The following is a 20835-nucleotide window of genomic DNA, read 5'->3' on the forward strand; positions in this document are numbered from 1 at the left end:
CTACAATCCCGGTTCTTGTCGGTATGCTAATGAGCTATCTCGCAGCACTGGGGGCGGGTCCCAGTGCTCAGGCAGCACTAGGGGCATCCTCAATGCTGCGAGAGAATTACTCTCTCCAGCGCCGCCTCCTCTACTTCTTCAGCAGCGTCATCTTCAGCCTCTTCTTCCGGCGGTGGCTTGTAACTTCTAAGGCCTCGGGCCTTGGGCAGAGCAGACTGCGCATGCCCACAGGCCACGAGAAAATGGCCGCTTGCACAGTATTGCTGAAGAAGATGGAGGCGTCGCTGGAGAGCTCTCTCGCAGCACTGGGGGCGGGTCCCAGTGCTCAATAATGCACTAGTTATGAATTTGGAACATTCGGGGGAATTTTAGGCTGTCATTCTCCTGATCGCTGGGGGTCCCTACATTTTATCTGCTTTTGTTCAAACCCTTAACCCCCATCCTGTGCATATAAGTGTCGGTTTCTATTCCTGGTCAATGTCTTTCTACGACCAGTTCTTTCCCTCCATGCTGATCTAGATCTCCATTCACACATTCCAGTTCCCGCTGCTACTTTATCATGATAATGTAATAATTTCTCTTGTATAAACCCACAAGGTTCACCCTTCAGCTGTTGCTATTCAGCTTTGGAACAAAACCCGAACAAAAGCTGCATAACAAAATTCCCAAATTTATTTTGGTGCAAAGCAACAAATCCTCCATTATTAGCAGTAAGAAGTGAAATGTAGTTTAGCGATCATTTTCGGCTAATTCATGCCTTGAATGGCCTGTTCTGTCTCTCTGTACTGCTCTCGGGGTTAATAATATTAACCTGTAATTACATGCCGGTCTCCGCGTCCTCTCGCGGCACATGGGGACGGATTGTGTTGTACTCACTGTCTGGCCAACGTGACTTTTTCCATCACACGCCAGAAAATCCACTTCTGGTACTTGGTCTCCCGCTGGCTTTTGTTTGCAAAATCTTCCTCCTTAGAGACCCAGAACGTAGGAAAGTTGTGGTGGATGGCTGCTTGTTAGTATCCAAGTCAAACTTTGTCTTGCTTCAGTGCATATTTTCCAGAGGGTTGGCCTTGTCTGTTAACAATTAAAGGGAAGGAGGGAACAAAAGACCCTAGAATAAAACCCATGTTAAAGGGGTCTTCAAATAGGTCACTGGTATCAGGTCTGCTGAGGTCTTGACTGTTAAACCCTCACAGATCTAATATTGATGACCTATTCTAAGGTAAAGTTTACATACCCTGAGGTGCGCTGCTCACTCGCTATACAATTTGTAGTGGTGGCTTTTGGTACTGCACCTCTGGCGCTTTGAAGTCTGTGGGGCAATGTTGCAGTACTTAAAACCATCATTGCAGCACAGCTCCTCGCACGTCTCCAAACTGCACATCTGCAGGGATTTCAGACCCTCACAAAGCTAATATTCTAAGGATAGCCTATCAATATTAAAAACTGGAGAACCCCTTTAAATATCAGGTTAGTGTGTTAACAATGTGTCAATTGTTAATATAACAAAATAAACCTCTGTACTTCCACCATCCTCTTCCTCATTACTTCCAACAGTGAGCATTGGTTCCCCTACTAGTATTAGTCTACATGGCTGCAGCAATGAGGCGCTTGTATACTCACATCATGGCTGCAGTATACAGCACTAGACCACTGAGCCCACTGATCGTTTCAGGTGCGTGCCGAAGGTCCGACAGACAGTAAAGGTTAGATTATGCCCCACTTACTTCTGCATATAATGTTTCTGTTTAGGTCCTATTTAATGTAGAATTTAGGCTCCATGCATGCGGCTGGTGTGGGGCCGAGTTTGCAGCAGAAAGCACTTTTAGTGTCACTCTGTTATGCATTCATGTCTATGGTGACTTCCAATCCTTTCCGTTCCGATATGGATGATTATAGAGCAGATCCTATCCTGCTCCTTGTCATCAAAGCAAAATCTGAAGCCCCTATAGACAAGTATGCATAGCGGAATGCCCTTGGATGGGACAAAATTATCCGGTTTTGCCAACTTTTGACTCTTAAGTGTAACTTGAAGCTCCTTGAAATCAGTGTAAAATCTATAATGGAGCCCCTACCGACCTTGTACCATTTAGAATAGGGTATCAATCTGTTGGCAGGATCTGTCAGCAGAAAACCTAAGGCCTCCATACGCAGGGGTGTAGTTATAGGGGTGCAGAGGTAGCCGTCACTATTTGGCCCTGGAGCTGTAGGAGGCCCAAAGGTCCCTCTGCCCTCAGAGTCCAGGGTCTGGTGGCGACTGATACCATTGCACCCCTATAACTGCGTCCCTGTGCATGTAGGCCTTTAGTTTGCTGTTGACTGATCCTGCCACTAGATTGATATCTATGTAGTTTTACTATAGTTTCTATTCTCTTACTATATCATGGTGCACACACTTCCTTGGCGGTGGCGATAGCTGAAGGCGTAATATGCATAATTATAAGGGTATTAATAAAGCCTAATCTCTGACAACCACATATAAATTGCAGCCAGCTTTTTCATCTTCCTTCCTAAATACGGCCTGGTTTACTGTGATTAATGAGTCATGAGAGTAAGGGGACACTGGGGACCGTCTCCAGTACATGTGCTAGTTTATTAGTGCCGAGCGTTTTATGACACTTGGCATTGTGTACCTACGTTCTGTTCTACAGAAGTATGTCACATTTAAAGAATGAAATAATTTAGGGAGTGGGTGTGCGGGCTCGCGTACATATGTCCCGCAGAATGCCTTTCACCCCTTTATGTATTGCAGAATTCGCTATTACATCATGAGAGCGAACTTGGCGAAAATCTGTCCTTATTTAGCGTTGCTTTTTTTTTTTCTCTCTTAAAGTGGTATACCAGTACGAATTAATTAATTTTTTTTTTTTTTTTGCTGATTTGAGAAATATTTAACCCATTTGCATCCAAACCATGCAAATGATAAGTGAATGGATTGGTCTCTGGGCTGGACTTGTATGGAGAGTTTGGTGGCACTCTGCTTTCCTGCACGTAGGATCAGGCTGTGACTATTACAGGGGACTGTCAAAAAAGGAAAAATATCCATATTGGCCACCGTGTTCTCAAAAGCAGATGCCGACTCGAGCATGCATGTGTATGGAGCAGTCAGCAGAAGTAAATACCGCCAAAAGCTTTTAGGGATGTCCAAAATCAACTTAGGGCCATAGTACATAGGCTGATGGTGGTGATTAACCAGCACTCATCGGAGCTCATTTCCACGGAGTAGTTATTGGAACTGTAAATGCCCGCCTATGATTCTATTATTTTCGGCAGCATGTTCCTGTTTGGGGGAGATATGTTGCCATCCATCGGGCATTTTTTCATGCTGCGAAAAGATTCGTTGTTGGGTCTTAAGCACATTTAAATGGGGCGTTGTGAATGCGTCTTCACAGTTATCAGCCCATATAATATGGACCTTAGGCCTGGTTCACATCTGCAGTCGGGTTTCTGTTTGGGGAGTCCGCTTGGGGACCCTCCCGAATGGAAACCTATACGCATTAAAAAGCGTTTACCTAAGGAGAACTGTGGACCTCTTAGGCCGGGTTCACATGGAGTATTTTGGTTTGTAATGTGGAACGTAGACGCCGCGGGAGCTTTTGCGGGCCGTATACGCTCCCATTGTTTTCAATGGGAGCCGGTACCATATATGCGGCGCTATTTTGCGGCCGTGATTTTGCGGCATCTACGCTCCACATTACGAACCAAAATACTCCGTGTGAACCCGGCCTTAGGCTACAATGGGGTCCATGTGGTTTCTGCACGAAACATGCAGAGAGAAGTCCTGCAAGCAGCATTTTTCTCTCCACATGTTTTGTGCTTAAACTGAGCGGAAACCGCATGGACCCCATTATAGTCTATGGAGTCCGTGGGTTTCCTTAATCGCGTTTTAATGCGTATAGGTTTCCCGAATGCAAGGAATGTTGGGACCCTCCGAATGGAAGCCTGAATGCAGATGTATACTATGCTTTACCCCCCTTCTAGCTATTTAGAGCGCAAGCGTGCATTGCTGAGCCAAGCGTGCATGGATATTGGGGGTTTGTAGAAATAGCTGTTGGCTGAATTAGCTATCGAAAGTGGGCAACTTTACTGCAGGGTGGTGGAGTTGGAGTCATAAAATAAAATTATTTTTAATGATATACAATTATTAATATAGTATAATGAATTCAATGTGTAGTTTGTTACATGTTTACTTTCATAGGAATTTAGTCACTGGCTTTGTAATGACTTAGAGGAGCTTTTCTGCTTCCTTCTGACATTTAGGGAGCAGTCAGAGGCGAGCTGGGTAATAGAGGAGTCGGAGTCTGTGGTTTTGGCCTCAGCCCCTGTTATTTCATTGCATTACATATGCAGATATTAGAACCCTTGCATTGTCTTCCAGTGCAATCCTTCCATATTACACCATCAGTGTGGGCATACCCGCCATTCCATCGTATGCACCGTGCCACCTTTGGCACCCATCTTCTTGCATTGTTTTTATTTTACCAGGCACCGTCTCCTTAAACACCCATAATAACGTGTCACGAGCGCTCTTAACAAAGTTGTTACGGAACAGATCTTTGTTGGCTGACCATCTGTTATAAATAAACACTAGACACTCGCTCTGCTGCAGTACATCAGCATTTATCCATCGTAGAAAACTCAGCACTCGTTCCCTCTTGCCGCCCACGTACAGCGAATCCTGCTGCTTGAGCGTTTCCCATCAGCACATCCTCCAGGCAAAATCATGACATCCTTATGCGCTTACAATGATGGCTGAATCCTAATTGAGTCTTTGTAGTCTTATACATATATACTCCTAGAGGCGGGCGCACTTGAGGTTTAATGATCACCCAGGTGATAGAAAGTTGTGCCTATTGACTTTGCATAAACTAATACCGTGCACCGTTTTTGCATTGTATTATGTTGCGTATATAGCGTTCTATCTAAAGGCTGATATTTAATTCATTCTGCTTTAGCCGCGTTTTTCCTCCAGCTCTTGGCTAGATGTAAATTATTAATGCGCTATATTAATATTAATTGTTTCGCATCCACTTGGGGGGTCTCGGCTCGTGAAGCTTTAACTTCTTTGTTTGCTCCAGGAATAATAAGTTATCCCGCATCTGTGTTGTTTTAATATACAGTGTTATTCCCCCTCCAACCTACGTGCTAAAAAGATTTTGGAGAGGAGAAGTGTGCACGTTCCAGTAACAGATCACTCCGAAGTATTGAATCGTGGAAAACAACCCCAAACTACTTTCTCACACGGGAGGCATCGGAAAATAGGATTAGCACTTGTACTCGAGCGAGGGATAAATCAGTCCAAGCGATCGGCGCTGCTTTCTGCGCCTATCACAGGGAGATTTAATAGGTTTCGTCCGTTTACTGTTAGTGCAAAATGTACATAGATTCCTTAACGTCTTTGGGTATGGGAATAAATGCACGCAAACACAGGGAGAGCATTCAAACTCCTTGCAGATGTTGTCCTTGGCAGGATTCGAACCCAGGACTCCAGCGTTGCAAGGCTGCTGTGCTAACCACTGAGCCACCGTGTGGGCCCTCCCCTTTACCCAATTACAGAAATGATTTTTAGCCCAAAATACATACAATTCCTTCATACATGGGGCTTTAATATCTTATTTCACAGAATATACTATAAGTGGCCAATAGATATGTGTCCCACCTCAGGGACCAACAACTGTCTCCAGAATGAGTGTCCCTTGAACCCGTCCCCCTGGGGACTTGGTCACTGTGAATGGTAATTAAAGGGATTCTATCATTAAAATCACATTTTTTGTCCCTAACACGTAGGAATAGCCTTAAGAAAGGCTATTCTTCTCCTACCTTTATATGTCTTCTCCGCGCCGGCCTTTGGTAGAAATCCCAGTTTTCGTCGGTATGCAAATGAGTTATCTCGCAGCACTGGGGGCGGCCGCAGTGCTCAAACAGCACTGGGGGCATCCCCAATGGTGCGAGAGAACTCTCCAGCGCCACCTCCATCTTCTTCAGGAATTGCCTCTCCACGCATCTTCTTCCGGAGCTGGGTTCAAACTTCTAGGCCTAGGGCAAAGCCGACAATGCATGCCCACAGGCCACAAGAAAATGGCTGCTTACACCAGCTTACCTTGTAAGCGGCCATTTTTCTTGTTGGGCATGCACAGTCTGCTCTGTCCGAGGCGTAGAAGTTGTGAAATAAATATTGAGAAATAAATGAATATCTCAGCTGCATAGGCATAGATTTTACATTCAGGTGCGTCTGGCCTATCTGTGTGGCTGGTTTAATACGCTTCACCCTGGTGACAGACTCCCTTTATACTGACATATCACAGCCATCTTTTGCTATGAGCCTGGATTTACATTCTAATAATCCGTCTGTAACACAGCCACCATTCCCACTTCCAGTCGCTGGTCTGATGTGAACCAGCAGCATGGTGAGAACCTATAAGACTGTTACTTTGGGATGGGATAATGGGGGCTGCATTAGGTTGTGTGAGTCTAGTCTTAGAAGAGAAGTTAGCTGTGGGTTTCCCGTCTTAACTACTCATTACCGACTCCTTCAGACTCCCCGATGTCTATTTGTTTAGCTGCTCTATTTGCTAAGCAGTGACCCAGATGTTTATGTCTGCTGAGGGCCGCCTGACAAGTACGCTATATACTCTTCTCCTTAAGACTTAGTTGTACGTGGAGTGCAAATCCAATTATATCTCCCAATTGGCCGATTTCTGGAGTCGCCTAATCTGGAAGCTTTCTCCACAGGAGTCTCTTTGCCTGTCTCGACAAGTCTTGTACTTCTCTTCCTCTGGAGACTCAAGTTAACTTTGGATGGAAAATGTTGAGTTTGTAAGATTTTCAGGGTGCCGTCATTTACATAAGCTGAGCCTGAGGATCCGAATCCTCTAGGCACAGTTTATATATGGCCAGGGTTCTGTGCAGGAACAGTATACGGGACTCTACTTCCCATATCTTATCATACAGCTAGTTGGCTACAGAATTCAAGAGCTCAGTCTAATAGATAGTAGGCAGCAGATTTAGGGTACCCATGGGCTTCTCGACTATTGGGTCCCTGTGCAGCTGGTGTGGCGCCCCTGTATATGGGATTCAAAGTGTATATGCATATTTTGTTTATCCCAAAGATATAAGCCCTTAGTTTTGCTGTAAATTGGGGTATACTAGCCACGAGGGCAGGCACACTGTGGTGTCAGTATGTGTTGTGTATATCTGGCAGTATTACCGCCCACTTGGCTACTATACCCTAATTGTATCAATACCAAAAAGGTTTATATCTTTGGAATACTTGAATGGAGTTGAATAAACAAAACCCCAAAATACCCGGGGTAACAGGGCCTATCAGATAATTTGTGTCCTTGGGCTTTCAAGACCTGTTGCCAAGTTCTCTTATTTTTGTGGCCGTTCCTCCCTAGCACCTCCTTCTTTCCCCTACACCTGCACAATTGGTTGTTTGCAGAAGGCGCCTTGTTGGGGAGGCTGTTTTGTGCCTCGGCTTCTTCATTGCGTACCAAGCACAGTGCCGTACATTGTATAGCTGCTGTGTTTTGTATTGCACTTTAGCTCTGTTCTCTTGAATGGGACTGAACTGCAAACTGTGTCACACATGGCTTAAGAAGTGGTAGCGGGACACTGGGCTTCTATTGAGCTCTGATTATAATAGGATATTATATTGATATATAATATTTCTTTTCAGTGCTGACGGTAGTGAGGATACTGGGGCTCTGCTATTAGGCTAATACTGACTGTTGTAATTTACTAAATAAGGGCTCGTTCACATCTGCGCCCGGTCTCCGTTCTGCAGGTTTCCGTTTCCTGCTCAAAACTGGGCAGGAGACGGAAACCTGCAGGCATCTTTCAAACCCATTCAAAAGTGTCCAACCGTGAGCGCCGGTGAGCGTTTTATGCTCTTCGCGGCGAAACCGTTTTTTTTTTTTTTTTTTAACCGGACACAGAGTCGGACATGCAGTACTCTGTGTCCAGTTTTTTAAAAAACGGTTTCGCTGTGGAGAGCATAAAACGCTCACCGGCGCTTACGGCTGGACTCAGCATGACAGATTTCCGTCTTCTGCATGCAGAAGACGGAAACCTGATAACGGAGTCCAGCGTAAGTGATATGTACAATATTTTAATTATATTATAGGCTTTATTCGGTTTATTAAAGGTCTATTTTTTTTCCCGTTTTTTTCTTTTTTACACTCAGGAAATGCAACGTCTCCCCAAGCACCACGTCCTTCCTTCATGGATTACTTTGATAAGCAAGACTCTAAAAATAAACCTCATGAGAACCACAACCAGAATGTCCATGACCAGTACCACATATCCAAGAATGTATTCCCCGACAACTGGAAGGTTCCCCCTGATGGTGACTTCGACTTTGTGAGTAACTACTGTTTATTCCATTTTATTTAGGCATTACATTCATGGATTATTTTACCTAGATAGAGCACTACTTGCTATGCCAGGTGTGGTCACTCTTAGGCTGTGGACACACCGATTGGAGGCTTAGATTTTCCGATGTTTTGCACTGCTGGTTTTGATTTAGCAGCATCTCAATTGTGGACGTGGGTTCGCTGGCACTTTTCATTATTTGCAGTGCTAGGCCAGCACACAGACATCACAACTAAAAGCTGTGGTTAAAACTATACAATTTTGCAGCGTTCCCATCCCATACCTCTTTAGAACTGCGCCTGCGCGGGACGAGTACAGCTGATAGGTGAACATAAACTTTTTTTTTATTTTTAATGCAGCCGTGGATTACATTATATAACAGGGCAATTTGGGACACTACACCTTCATTCTATAAGAGCCAGTATGTGGTTTATTGTCCACAAGCAGCCTGACACATTCCCTATAAATGTAGTTCATTAAAGTAAGCAGTTAGTCCATAACTTCTGAAAGCGTATAGACTATATCTGTAGAGCTCAGCCTTTTGTAACTTCCATTGATTTTGTTCTCTGATGCTTTTTCCCACTCTCTGCTGGACTGTCTGTTACAGGTATCAAAGTCCTTTCACAATGCGATAACTTAAAGGAGTTTTTCCAGACTTCTATATTGATTGGCTATCCATAGGATATGTCATCCATATTAGATCCATGGGGTTTGGCTCCAGCACCCCACTGATCATTCAAGGAGAGAGTGCTATAGCCGGTTCATTGAATTTCAGGCTCAGCACTGTTTGGTGTATGTGGTGTTGCAGCTCAGCCCCATGCCTTTGAATGGGACAAATCTACATAAAGCCATGAGTCCTATCAATTATTTTCTTAAATCCTCCTTTTTTCTGTAAAAATATAGTAAGTGCCCTCGTGGCAACCCATGGCTCATATGAACAAGCTATCAGTGTGGTCACTTGATAGTAGTCTGACACTTAGCACCCCCACAGATCAGCTGTTCTCAGCAGCCGATACACAGAGAATAGAGCATGTGTAGTGGCCAGACCGGGTTACTGCAGAACACCTTCCTTCACCATATGGGAGGTAAAGGGGTTGTCAGGGCAAAAAATGTATATTTTAAATATAGAGGGAGGTGAAAAAAAATACACTTTCCTTTCCCTGGTCCTGTGGTGCCTCCTAGCAGGGTCCGGTCCTGCCCTTCCATTGTTGTGTTCTGGCAGAAGTCCCTGCCGCACATTGACTACTTTTGACGTCCAGGCGTCACGTGACCGCTGACATAGGGTAGCAATACCATACCTTGTTGGGAGGATACCAGAGCATATTTTTTTTCTTCTCCCCCGGCTTATTTTAAAAAAAAAATATATATTTTTTTGGCCGGACAATCTCTTTAAGCTGCAGTGACTCAGTTCAGCCACTGCACAGAGAACAGCGCTGTCTGCTTCCTGCTCCATTCTCGATGAATGAGCGGCTGAAAATATCTGATCAGTGGAGGTGCTGGGTGACAGACCCCCATTGATCTGATATTGATGATCTCTGGGGTAGGTCAAATACTTGACTGACAGCTTCCCTCTTCTCCATACACATGCATGCTTGCATTGGAATGGGAAGAGATGTATAAGCTGCTGTCAGACACCTGTGGCTGTGGCTTATTTCTTCTGGGAGCAATGGATGGGGCATGTTGGAGATGAACATGCCTAATTCTTCTTTTCCTCCATACACATAAGAAGGTCGGTGGTTCTTGCCACATTTATTGGGATTTGATTCCTTTGCTGTACTGCTTATGGCGCCTTATGTATACTGACAGCCTGTTGGACTCATAGTAGAGACCCTGTCTCCTTGCCGGAGGTTTTACACCGATGCTTCAGTGCGTGTTTGTATTGTTCATGTTAATTTTATCCCCTCAAGACCTGAAACGTTCTCCTGTACGTCTCGTGTTCCTCGCAGCGTCTTATCATTAGTCACTCTATGCTGTACTGTCGGTGGGAGGATAGACTTCTGGCATTACGAGAAGGAACATCTGTAAGTGAGGATCATTTTCTTGATGGCGGGGACAGTTTGCATATTAAATCCTCCAATTTTTTTTTTATTTTTTTTTGGAAAACGATAAATATTTGAAGCCACTGCCATACTGTCTATGAAACATTTATGAGAACTCTACATAATGCAGAGATTACAAACTTACATTAACCTTTCTTGTATAAAGTGCACAGTGTGTAGAAGACCTGAGAAATAACTTGTGCCTGGAGGAGGAGAACGTAGACATCGGGCCGGTGGAGCACATAGACATGCAGATAGCCGTCATCCATTACCTATTACCAAGCCGTGAAGATATTGCATTTAACCCTTTTTACAGCTCCTTATCTACTGTACTGTTTAAAGGAGCTTAAAGGGATTACTCTGCAGTTTCTAGACGTCCCATTAGAAACCATTATACATATATTTTCTAGAACTCTCCATTTAAGAAAACTTACAAAATTGCCAGAGACGACTTAATATTGGAATTCAAAGCATTGCTGACACATCGGAAGATCTGAATGTAGGAGATTGGTGTTTTGCCGCCTCCTATCTGTAGCAAGTCATTTACGGACTATGGGTCTAGAATGAAAACTGAGTTTATTAACAGCGAGTTTCATTTCCTAGTGAAATAATACAATTGTTCAGTAGCTCTGTAAATATCTTTCCTTGTCGTATACTGATCCCGATTTGCATGATTTGTTTGTTCTCTGTCGTAATGCCTGTTCCCTGTTACAAGAGACTAGCGCGGTTCTTAAAGGGGTGTTGTTGTTGTTGTTAAAGACACTTAACCTTTAGGGAGTCCGACTGCTAGGACCCCCAGCAATAAAGAGAGCGGGGGCCTGAGAGTTTCCTCTGCTTCTTCCATGTAAATGAAACACAAGTGCATTTCATGGCCAGATTTCCATTCACTTTTACAGGGCTCTCCCATAGAAGTAAATCAAGCTCCTGTCATGTCATGTAAGCGCACTAGTTCTTCATTTAGGGGTAACTTTTAGACCCCAATTCTCCTTCTCTATGATCGATCATACTGAAAAGAACATTATAGTGTAGTGTTGTAAGGAGAGCTTTGTCGGTCAGCATTCCTAGTAATAGGCTTGGTTGGCTTGGAGTAGCTCACTGGTGAAGGTCCTTCAGGCTTTGTTGGCTTAGAGCAGCTCACTAGTGAAGATCTTTCAGGCTTGGTTGGCTTAGAACAGCTCACTGGTGGACATCCTTTAGGCTTGGTTGCCTTAAAGCAGATCATTGGTGGAGGTGCTTCGGGCTTGGTTGTTTTAGAGCAGCTCACTGGTTAAGGTCCTTCAGGCTTGGTTGTTTTAGAGCAGCTCATTGGTGGAGGTCCTTCAGAATAGGATGGCTTAGAGCAGCTGGCTGGTGGATGTACTTCCTTCAGGCTTGAATGGCTTAGAGCAGCTCACTGGTTAAGGTCCTTCAGGCTTGGTTGTTTTAGAGCAGCTCATTGGTGGAGGTCCTTCAGAATAGGATGGCTTAGAGCAGCTGGCTGGTGGATGTACTTCCTTCAGGCTTGAATGGCTTAGAGCAGCTCACTGGTGGAGGTCCTTCCTTCAGGCTTGGATGGCTTAGAGCAGCTCACTGGTGGAGGTCCTTCAGGCTTGGATGGCTTAGAGCAGCTCACTGGTGGAGGTCCTTCAGGCTTGGTTGTCTTAGAGCAGCTCATTGGTGAAGGTCCTTGAGGCTTGGCTGGCTTAGAGTAACTGACTGGTGGAGGTCCTTCAGACTTTGCTGGCTTAGAGCAGCTGGCTGGTGGATGTCCTTCACTATACTTCTTCCATATGTTCTTTCCAGTTGGATACAGTCAGAACTTTAACCTTGACCATGCATTTCTGAATACATTGAAGTCTTTCTCTCTTTCCCCAATATTTACAGGCTCTGTATCTGGAGATGACTAAAGACATGGAAAGATATTTGTTTATGAGTTTCCTCCCCTATAATTCTACCTCTTAAGAAACCTTCCCTGCCTGGCAAGTCGCCTGTTGTAATTTCCTATATTGCAGGCAATAACCTGGCAAATATTGTGCTATCAAAATGTAAAGTTGCTCTTGAGCCCGAGGGATTTCCATATCTGTAACGATTGAATCAATTAGTTTTAGCTGCAGCAAATGAAAAACGAAGAAAAAAAAAAGAAGTTTCGCTGTGTTATATCAGTTTGTGCAGCACAAGAAGCGTACCATGTGGGATGAAAATCTGTTTATTGCAGCAACACCAGTGTAATGATTTCTGTCACTTTGATGGAACTATTTCCAGGCAGCCATGGTTTCCAGATTGCTTGGCATGAGACAGCAGCGTGCACATCTTTGTGATTTTTCTTCTTCAGTGAGCTTCCTGTTTTAAGTACACAAACTCGAAGTCCTTCTAAAGATTCTGGAATAGTAACAAGACTTGAAAGAGCCATCTGTTAAGCGAGACAGAACATTTCAGTGGTTTAATGAGCAGAGGAAATAAATTGGAAACATGGCTGACTGGGAAACACGGGAGTTGTGACCTTAAGCTAAGGTTGCCACCACACGGGGATGCGTTCTTCCCATGGAATGTGGAACATGGGGGCTACTGGTAACATAGCATGCGGAGATGTTACTGCGCTATGTAATTAATAAAGCATGGCCGCTTCTTGGCCTGGATACAGCACAGATCTGCCTTCTGTATTGAGTTTACTCAAGTTTAATTGCTTGCCATCATTTTTTCCACTTCACCGATTTTTTTTTTATTTTTTTTTGTAGCTTTGTTCGGGCCATTAATATAAATATTCATAAAGATTTAGCACCGGTACGCCGTCACTTAAATTCATTATGACGGCAGGATTGACACCATGTACTTACCCTTTGGTTTCCTTCGTGCTTACTTATTTTATGCTTAAAGCATAACTAAGTTTTTTTTAATTTTTTTTTTTTAATTTTTTTTATTTATTTATTTATTTTTTAAATTAATAAATCCATATAGCAGATGAATATAACAAACTTTGTAATAGACTTTAAAGAAAAGTTCCTGTTTTTTCATGTATGTACCTCCTTCTGCCACGGATTTAATTTTTACAATATAAGTCTGTGCAGGGGGGAGGAGAAGGAGAGCTCCATAACGCAGAGATATCTGCATTGTCGAGAGACAGTTCTCTTAGGCATCACTTAAACAAATGTGTCACCAAAAATGGCCTGTTTTTTTAAACTAAATTCTTGACACATTTTTTTTTAAATAATTTTTTTTTTTTTTTTTTTTAATTGTCCAAATTTTCCATGTCAATATCAGTCTATGGAGGGGGGGGGACAGCACAGAGACACCTGCACTATAGAGAGACAGTTCTCCTTGGTATCGCTTACACGAATGTGTCACCAAAAATATTTAAGAGTTTATGAGTTTATTTTCCATGTCACTATCTATACTATATACTATATATACTATATGTCACTATATTTAAGAAATATCCTGCAACTTTCACTTGCAATGTCCACTAAAGCCTAAGGGCTAGTTCACACTGATTTTTTTTTGTAGGTGGAGTTTGATGCAGAATCCGCCTCAAAATCTGCCTGCAAAAATGGCTCCCATTCACTTCAATGGGAGCTGATTCCTTTTTTTTCCTGCTAGCTAGTAGCGGGAAAAAAGAAGCGAGATGCCCTATCTTGTCGCGGATTCCGCGGCTATAGACACCACCCTGTTTAGGCCTAATTAGGAGCGGGATGTCGCGACGGGATACCGATGCACTGCATTGTGGCTAACCGCGCGGAAGTTTGCACGGTGGAAATTGTTTTGAACATACCCTAATAGCAGCCTTAAACTTGCTCTGTAGAAGGTTTTCTTTGGAGCAGTGATTCATATCACAAACTAAATAGACAATTTCACAATAGAAGTTCACACCTCTACAGATAGCACCTATACTGATGGCCTGTCATTACATCCATTACTGACAGTAGATGATGTCTCCGCTTATCTACTCCACCCGCACAGAGCATGTCTTGAAAACTCTCCAGTAGACCTCATTTATATCGCAAAATAGATAGACAGGATCACAATAGAAGTTCACACCTCTACTGATAACACTCATAATCGTGACCCATCATTATATCCATTACTGGCAATAGATGATGTCACAGCTTATCTACTCCATCTGCACAGAGCATGTCGTCCCCAGTCTATTGCTGCCTATAGGCATGAGGTTGCTGTAAAGCATACCACTAAATGCTGTTAACACAGCAGAGAAGAAGCTCAGGCAAGATGGCAGCCTTAAAATATTGTACAGAAAAAAGAAAACTATAATCAGAAAATAAAAACAAGTACCGTATATACTCGAGTATAAGCCGACCCGAGTATAAGCCGACCCCCCTAATTTTACCACAAAAAACTGGGAAAACTTATTGATTTGAGTATAAGCCTAGGGGGGGAAATGCAGCAGTTACTGGAAAATTTCAAAAATTAAAATGGTCGGAGTTTTTGGGTGCAGTAGTTGCTGGGGAAGGGAAGGGGGTGTTTTGGTTGTCTGTCTGCCCCTTCCCTGAGCTTGAGGACTGTTTTTTCTTCCCCCACTTGGAATTCAGTCTGGCTGAATATAGGGTATCTGCAATGCTCCTATTAACCCCTTCCCGACGGAACAGATGCACTGCAGATACCCTATATTCAGTAGACCGGGCACTGTCAGACACAGGGATACCTAATGTGTATGCGTTTCACAGTCATTTTCTACTTTTATATGTATTCTAGGGAAATGAGTGATTTAGAACTTTTTTTTTATTAATTTTTCTTTTTTTTTTTTTTTTTTGCACTGTTTTATGGGAGATTCTATATATTGATATTGTGACTGGTCATAGACTCCCCCTCCTAAAAAAAAAAAAAAAAAAAAAATTTTTTTTTTTTTTTTTTTTTGCTGACTCGAGTATAAGCCGAGGGGGGCTTTTTCAGCACAAAAACTGGGCTGAAAAATTCGGCTTATACTCGAGTATATACGGTAAGAAAAAAATTATCTATTTCACTGTCTGGCTTTACTATTAGACCCATTTACTTTATTGCTGGACAGATAGGTTTGTTTTTTGTTTATATATATATTATAATATATATATATATATATATATATATATATATATATATATATATAGGCAAACAGCCATGTTTATTGAATTTTGGACAACCCATTTAACTGAACATGTGACACATATGGAAACAGAAATGGGAAGTGGCCCGGCTTTTAATACTAAATGGGTGCTGAGTTGTAGTAACCTGGCTCGGCTGCTACACAATTGGAAGAGCAACACGGTGGCTCAGTGGTTAACACTGCAGCCTTGCAGCACTGGAGTCCTGGGTTTGAATCCCGCCAGGAACAACATCTGCAAGGAGTTTGTATGTTCTCCCCATGTTTGTGTGGATTTCCTCGCATTCTACAAAGACATACTGATAGGGGGAAAAAATGTACATTGTGATCCCTATATGGGGCTCATAATCTACTTTTAAAACAAACAACAAAAAATGATTTCAAGAGCCATAAGAGCAGTTCTTGCCCCTATGGCTTATGCAGATGGCTGATCGGCAGAGTTGCCAGGGGTCAGATTCACACCATTCTGATATTGATCACCTATTTTAAGTTTCACAGCCCCTTTAAGAGATCTGTCAGTCAAATCATAGCAGCTAAAGTGATCCAATTGACCTACCAGCAGAAGTGACTGTCACTGGAGAGACTGCTGAGAGCTTTGCTTTCTACTGGAAAAACTTGTGACATTGTCTGTCATTGATTGTCTTCTGTATAATAGCAAAGGGTGAGCCAAGTGAGCCTGGAACATGGAAGAGCCTGAAACAAACAGAGGCTCTAAGGAACATTTTATTTTGATTTCTGAAAACTGTCTTAAATTAGACGTTACGACTCGACTTGTACCAAATGTATGTTACAGTAATTATGTCATTTTAAGGAAATGTGGAGAATATGCAACAGCTGCTCGAAACCAGCACCAGATCAAACCTCTGTGTAATAAATAGTCCGGAAGCCTGTTGCTTAGCAGAATATTCCTTTGTCTGATTTGGCCGGAACTGACAGGCCTAGATAGTCAGCTGACCAGATCTGTCTGTACGGTTATTATAAAAAGTTGGCAGCCACATTGGGTCATAATTTATATCCACGGCAAGAACTTAATCCATGTCAGTAGGGGCTTCTGGGTTTTGGATTGAACTACTGGTTAATGCAGATTTCTGGGAACATTGAAGAAGAGCTAATGAAGAAGAACACACTGCACAATACCGCCTTATATGTAAGAAAAGTCTATAGATCGACTCCATGACGGTTAATGCAAACCTATCATGTGATATATAGAGTTATATGATAGAGGAGAGAAGCTGAGCTCTGTGATATATAGGGTTATATGATAGAGGAGAGAAGCTGAACTCTGTGGTATATAGGGTTATATGACAGAGGGAGAGAAGCTGAGTTCTGTGATATATAGGGTTATATGATAGAGGAGAGAAGCTGAGCTCTGTGATATATAGGATTATATGATAGAGGAGAGAAGCTGAGCTCTGTGATATATGGTTATATGATAGAGGAGAGAATCTGAGCTCTGTGATATATGTTTATATGATAGAGGAGAGAAGCTGAGCTCTGTGATATATAGGGTTATATGATAGAGGAGAGAAGCTGAACTCTGTGGTATATAGGGTTATATGACAGAGGGAGAGAAGCTGAGCTCTGTGATATATAGGGTTATATAATAGAGGGAGAGAAGCTGAGCTCTGTGGTATATAGGGTTATATGATAGAGGGAGAGAAGCTGAGCTCTGTGATATATGGTTATATCATAGAGGAGAGAAGCTGAGCTCTGTGATATATAGGGTTATATGATGGAGGGAGAGAAGCTGAGCTCTGTGATATATAGGGTTATATGATAGAGGAGAGAAGCTGAGCTCTGTGATATATAGGGTTATATGATAGAGGAGAGAAGCTGAGCTCTGTGATATATAGGTTATATGATAGAGGAGAGAAGCTGAACTATGTGATGTATAGGATAGAGGAGAGAAGCTGAGCTCTGTGACATATACAATAGAGGAGAGAAGCTGAGCTCTGGGATATATTTGGTCATAGGATAGAGGAGAGAAGCTGAGCTCTGGGATTATATAGCTTTATATGATGGAGCAGAGAGAAGCTGAGCTATGTGATATAGAGGTATATATGATAAAGTGGGAGAAGCTGAACTTTGTGATATATAGATTTATTGGATAGAGGGCGAGAAGCTGACTATTAGCAGGCAATGCGTTATTTCAATAAATATGTTGTGATACTAAAATTCTTTATTCCCAAGATTTGAGCATTTTTCGTAGTATATATGGAGCAATGAACACTTAAACTGGAAGGCTGTTTATTAAAAGTCAGCAAAGAATTCTGTTACTATATGAAAGGACGGGGCCACCAGCCAGGTGACAAAGCTACGAGGTAATTCTTGATATTCTTCCAAGGTGACTTCTGATATTCTTAAAGAGAGTCGGTCACCAGAACCCAGCATATCAACCCAGCCTTGCAGATCAATAGCTTGTAAATCAGTGCCTCATATAGGTCATGGATATCATATTGGGACAGCTCTGACACCTGGCACCCCCACCAATCATCTAATCTACTATTATAGCACTTGTTTAATTTCTCTCTCCCACCCTATATATTTAATATATTGTAGATTAATGAAGTTAAACAATACATTCAATTTACCCCTAATGGTGCCATTAAAATTGCAGCTCCTCCTGCAAAAAACAAGCCGTGTGATATTTAAAATGTAGAAATAAAACAATGCATATAAAGAAGGTCAAATTTACTAGGATATTAGACAACATAATTGTAAAAAGTACCATATTGTCTGTGTGGTACTCGACAATTGAGGACAGCCGAAGGACACATAAATACTGGCCTTTGTATTATTTGGGGGGGGGGGGGGGTGTCTGCGCTTTAATCATTTATTATATCGGCTATGTGTGTTATGTAGCATTAGATTCTGAACATGTAGCATCCACAGTGCAGGTCGGGGCTTCCTCTGCCATGTCTCATGGATTTTATTAATGCTGTTGTGTAAGGTTTATGGTCTACTGTCCTCCCATAACAGTGACATATGGCTCCCGGTAGGGAAGATTTCCTGCATAGGCTCACATTAAAGCTTCAGCAATCCCATTCATTATATATGAAGTTGTCATGTGTATATATGGTAAATTATTGCATGCTCACTTCATGATTCCAGGATGTAGCATTTTAATGCAGCATAAGGGAACCGCAGGTATGTTTTATTATATCTGCTCTAGTATCTGTTTGTCTATGGATCTTGTGGAATAGGAAATAAAACAGTCTCGTAGAGAAAAATTAAAATGGATTTTTTTTTATGTTCAGTAGTTTATTTCTTCTTTCTGTCTCTGTGACATGCGTAAAACCTTGCTTATTGCATTCTAAATACAGTGAGGTCACATTCAGACATGGTGGATCTCGGTATAGTTTCCGTGCTGAAAATACAGAATTTGCAGTACAATGCTAGGGAGAGGGGTGAAATCCCATATATAGCTTTGGATTTCTCAGACTAATTTTACAAAGAATGATATAAAACTGATTTTAAGGCAGATTCCACCTCAAAATCTGCTCCAAATTCTGTCAGGAATTCTTGCCTTGTTTTAAAGGGATTCTACCATTAAAATCAAATTTTTGTCCCTAACACATAGGAATACCCTTAAGAAAGGCTATTCTTCTCCTACCTTTAGATGTCTTCTCCGTGTCACCGTTCCGTAGAAATCCCGGTTTTCGCCGGTATGCAAATGAGTTCTCTCGCATCACTGGGGGCAGTCCCCAGCGCTCAAACAGCACTGTGGGCGTCCCCAATGCTGCGAGAGAACTCTCCAGCGCCGCCTACAGGAACGTGTCTTCTTCTGGCGGTGGCTTCAAACTTCTAGGCCTCGGGCAGCCAACTGCGCATGCCTGCCGGCCACAAGAAAAATGGCCTCTTACAATACTGTGTAAGCGGCCATTTTCTTGTAGCCGGCGGGCATGCGCAGTCGGCTTTGCCCGAGGCCTAGAAGTTTGAAGCCAACCCCCAGAAGAAGACATAAAGAAGACCCGTTCTTGAAGAAGATGGAGGTGGTGCTGGAGAGTTCTCTCACAGAATTGGGGACGTCCCCAGTGCTGTTTGAGTGCTGGGGCCCGCCCCCATTGCTGCGAGAGAACTCATTTGCATACCGGCGAAAATTGGGATTTCTACAGAACAATGGCACGGAGAAGACATCTAAAGGTAGGAGACGAATAGCCTTTCTTAAGGCTATTCTGACGTGTTAGGGAGAATAAAAAGGATTTTAATGGTAGAATCCCTTTAAGACAGATTCCGTCTCAAAATCAGCTCCAAATTCTGGCAGGAATCATTGCCTTGTTTTAAGGACACTGTTGGATCTTCCCATGGATTTTGCAACTAATTCAGTTACAGAACCCATGGCGTGATACACTGATTTGTAGCCTTTGTGTCTAAGGCCCTATTTATATCGACGTTCGGGTTTCCATTCAAGGAGTCCCCTTGGGGACCCTCCCAAACGGAAACCTATACACATTAAAAAGCGGTTACCTGGGAAACCCACGGACCCCATGGACTATAATGGGGTCTGTGTGGTTTCCGCATAAAACATGCAGAGAGAAAAATCCTGCGAGCAGTACTTTTCTATCTGCATGATTCATGCGGAGACCATACGGACCCCATTATAGTCTATGAGGTCTGTGTGGTTTCCTTAGGTAACCGCTTTATAATGTGTATAGGTTTCCATTGGGGGGGAGGGGGTCCCCAAGCGGATTTCCCGTACAGAAACCTGAACGCAGATGAGAACCGGGCCTAAGGCTAAAGTTAGGAATATTTTTTGGGAAAAAAAATGCTGAAAAGCAACAGTTAAAACGTTGCAATATGCTGTGTGCAGTATCAGCCAACCAGTTCCTCCAGTACAATTACCAAACAGGCTCCAACATGGTGAAACACGGAAAAACCGTAAGCGCGTTCCAGGTATTACTGGGTGGTAGACCTCCGCAGCCACTGAATGCTGGCTAGTTTCTGTCAGCAGTTATTACACTTGGCTTTTTAAGATGACGAATGAAAATCGTTTTTTTTTTTCGTGTAATAGTTCTTTTTGTAATTTCATAACCGCGGTCTAGAGCAGGACTGGAATCCTCTGGTTACCATTTCACACAATAAATTATGGCTCTGTGACTAAAGCGCTCGCTGTCTGATTCTCATTCTGCATCTGTTTCCTCCTAGTGATGTAAAGCTGCTTTTGTGTTGGTTTTTGGTTTTCTTTTGTTTTTATTCAGCGCTGTGTTCTTTTATGCATCATGATTTATAATACATCGTATACAACTGTTTATGGTCTTGCATAGGAATATTAACTAGATGATTCAACATTGGTCACGGCCCCCATGAGCTTGAAGACTGACTGTTCCTTTAGTAAACACCACTGGGGAGAATATA

General features: G+C 42.7%; 1 protein-coding gene across 1 annotated transcript in view; it reads left to right on the forward strand.

Annotated features, from left to right (window-relative positions):
* Window positions 1-20835, forward strand: part of STK3 (serine/threonine kinase 3) — a 146298-nt gene that overhangs the window by 88448 nt on the left and 37015 nt on the right. The window contains exon 10 of the mRNA XM_075270328.1: window positions 8186-8361. Coding sequence (XP_075126429.1) covers window positions 8186-8361 — 176 coding nt within the window. The remainder of the gene's footprint in view (window positions 1-8185; window positions 8362-20835) is intronic.

Source organism: Leptodactylus fuscus, chromosome 4 (assembly GCF_031893055.1).
Source record: "Leptodactylus fuscus isolate aLepFus1 chromosome 4, aLepFus1.hap2, whole genome shotgun sequence".
In the NCBI taxonomy this organism is placed as follows: Eukaryota; Metazoa; Chordata; class Amphibia; order Anura; family Leptodactylidae; genus Leptodactylus; species Leptodactylus fuscus.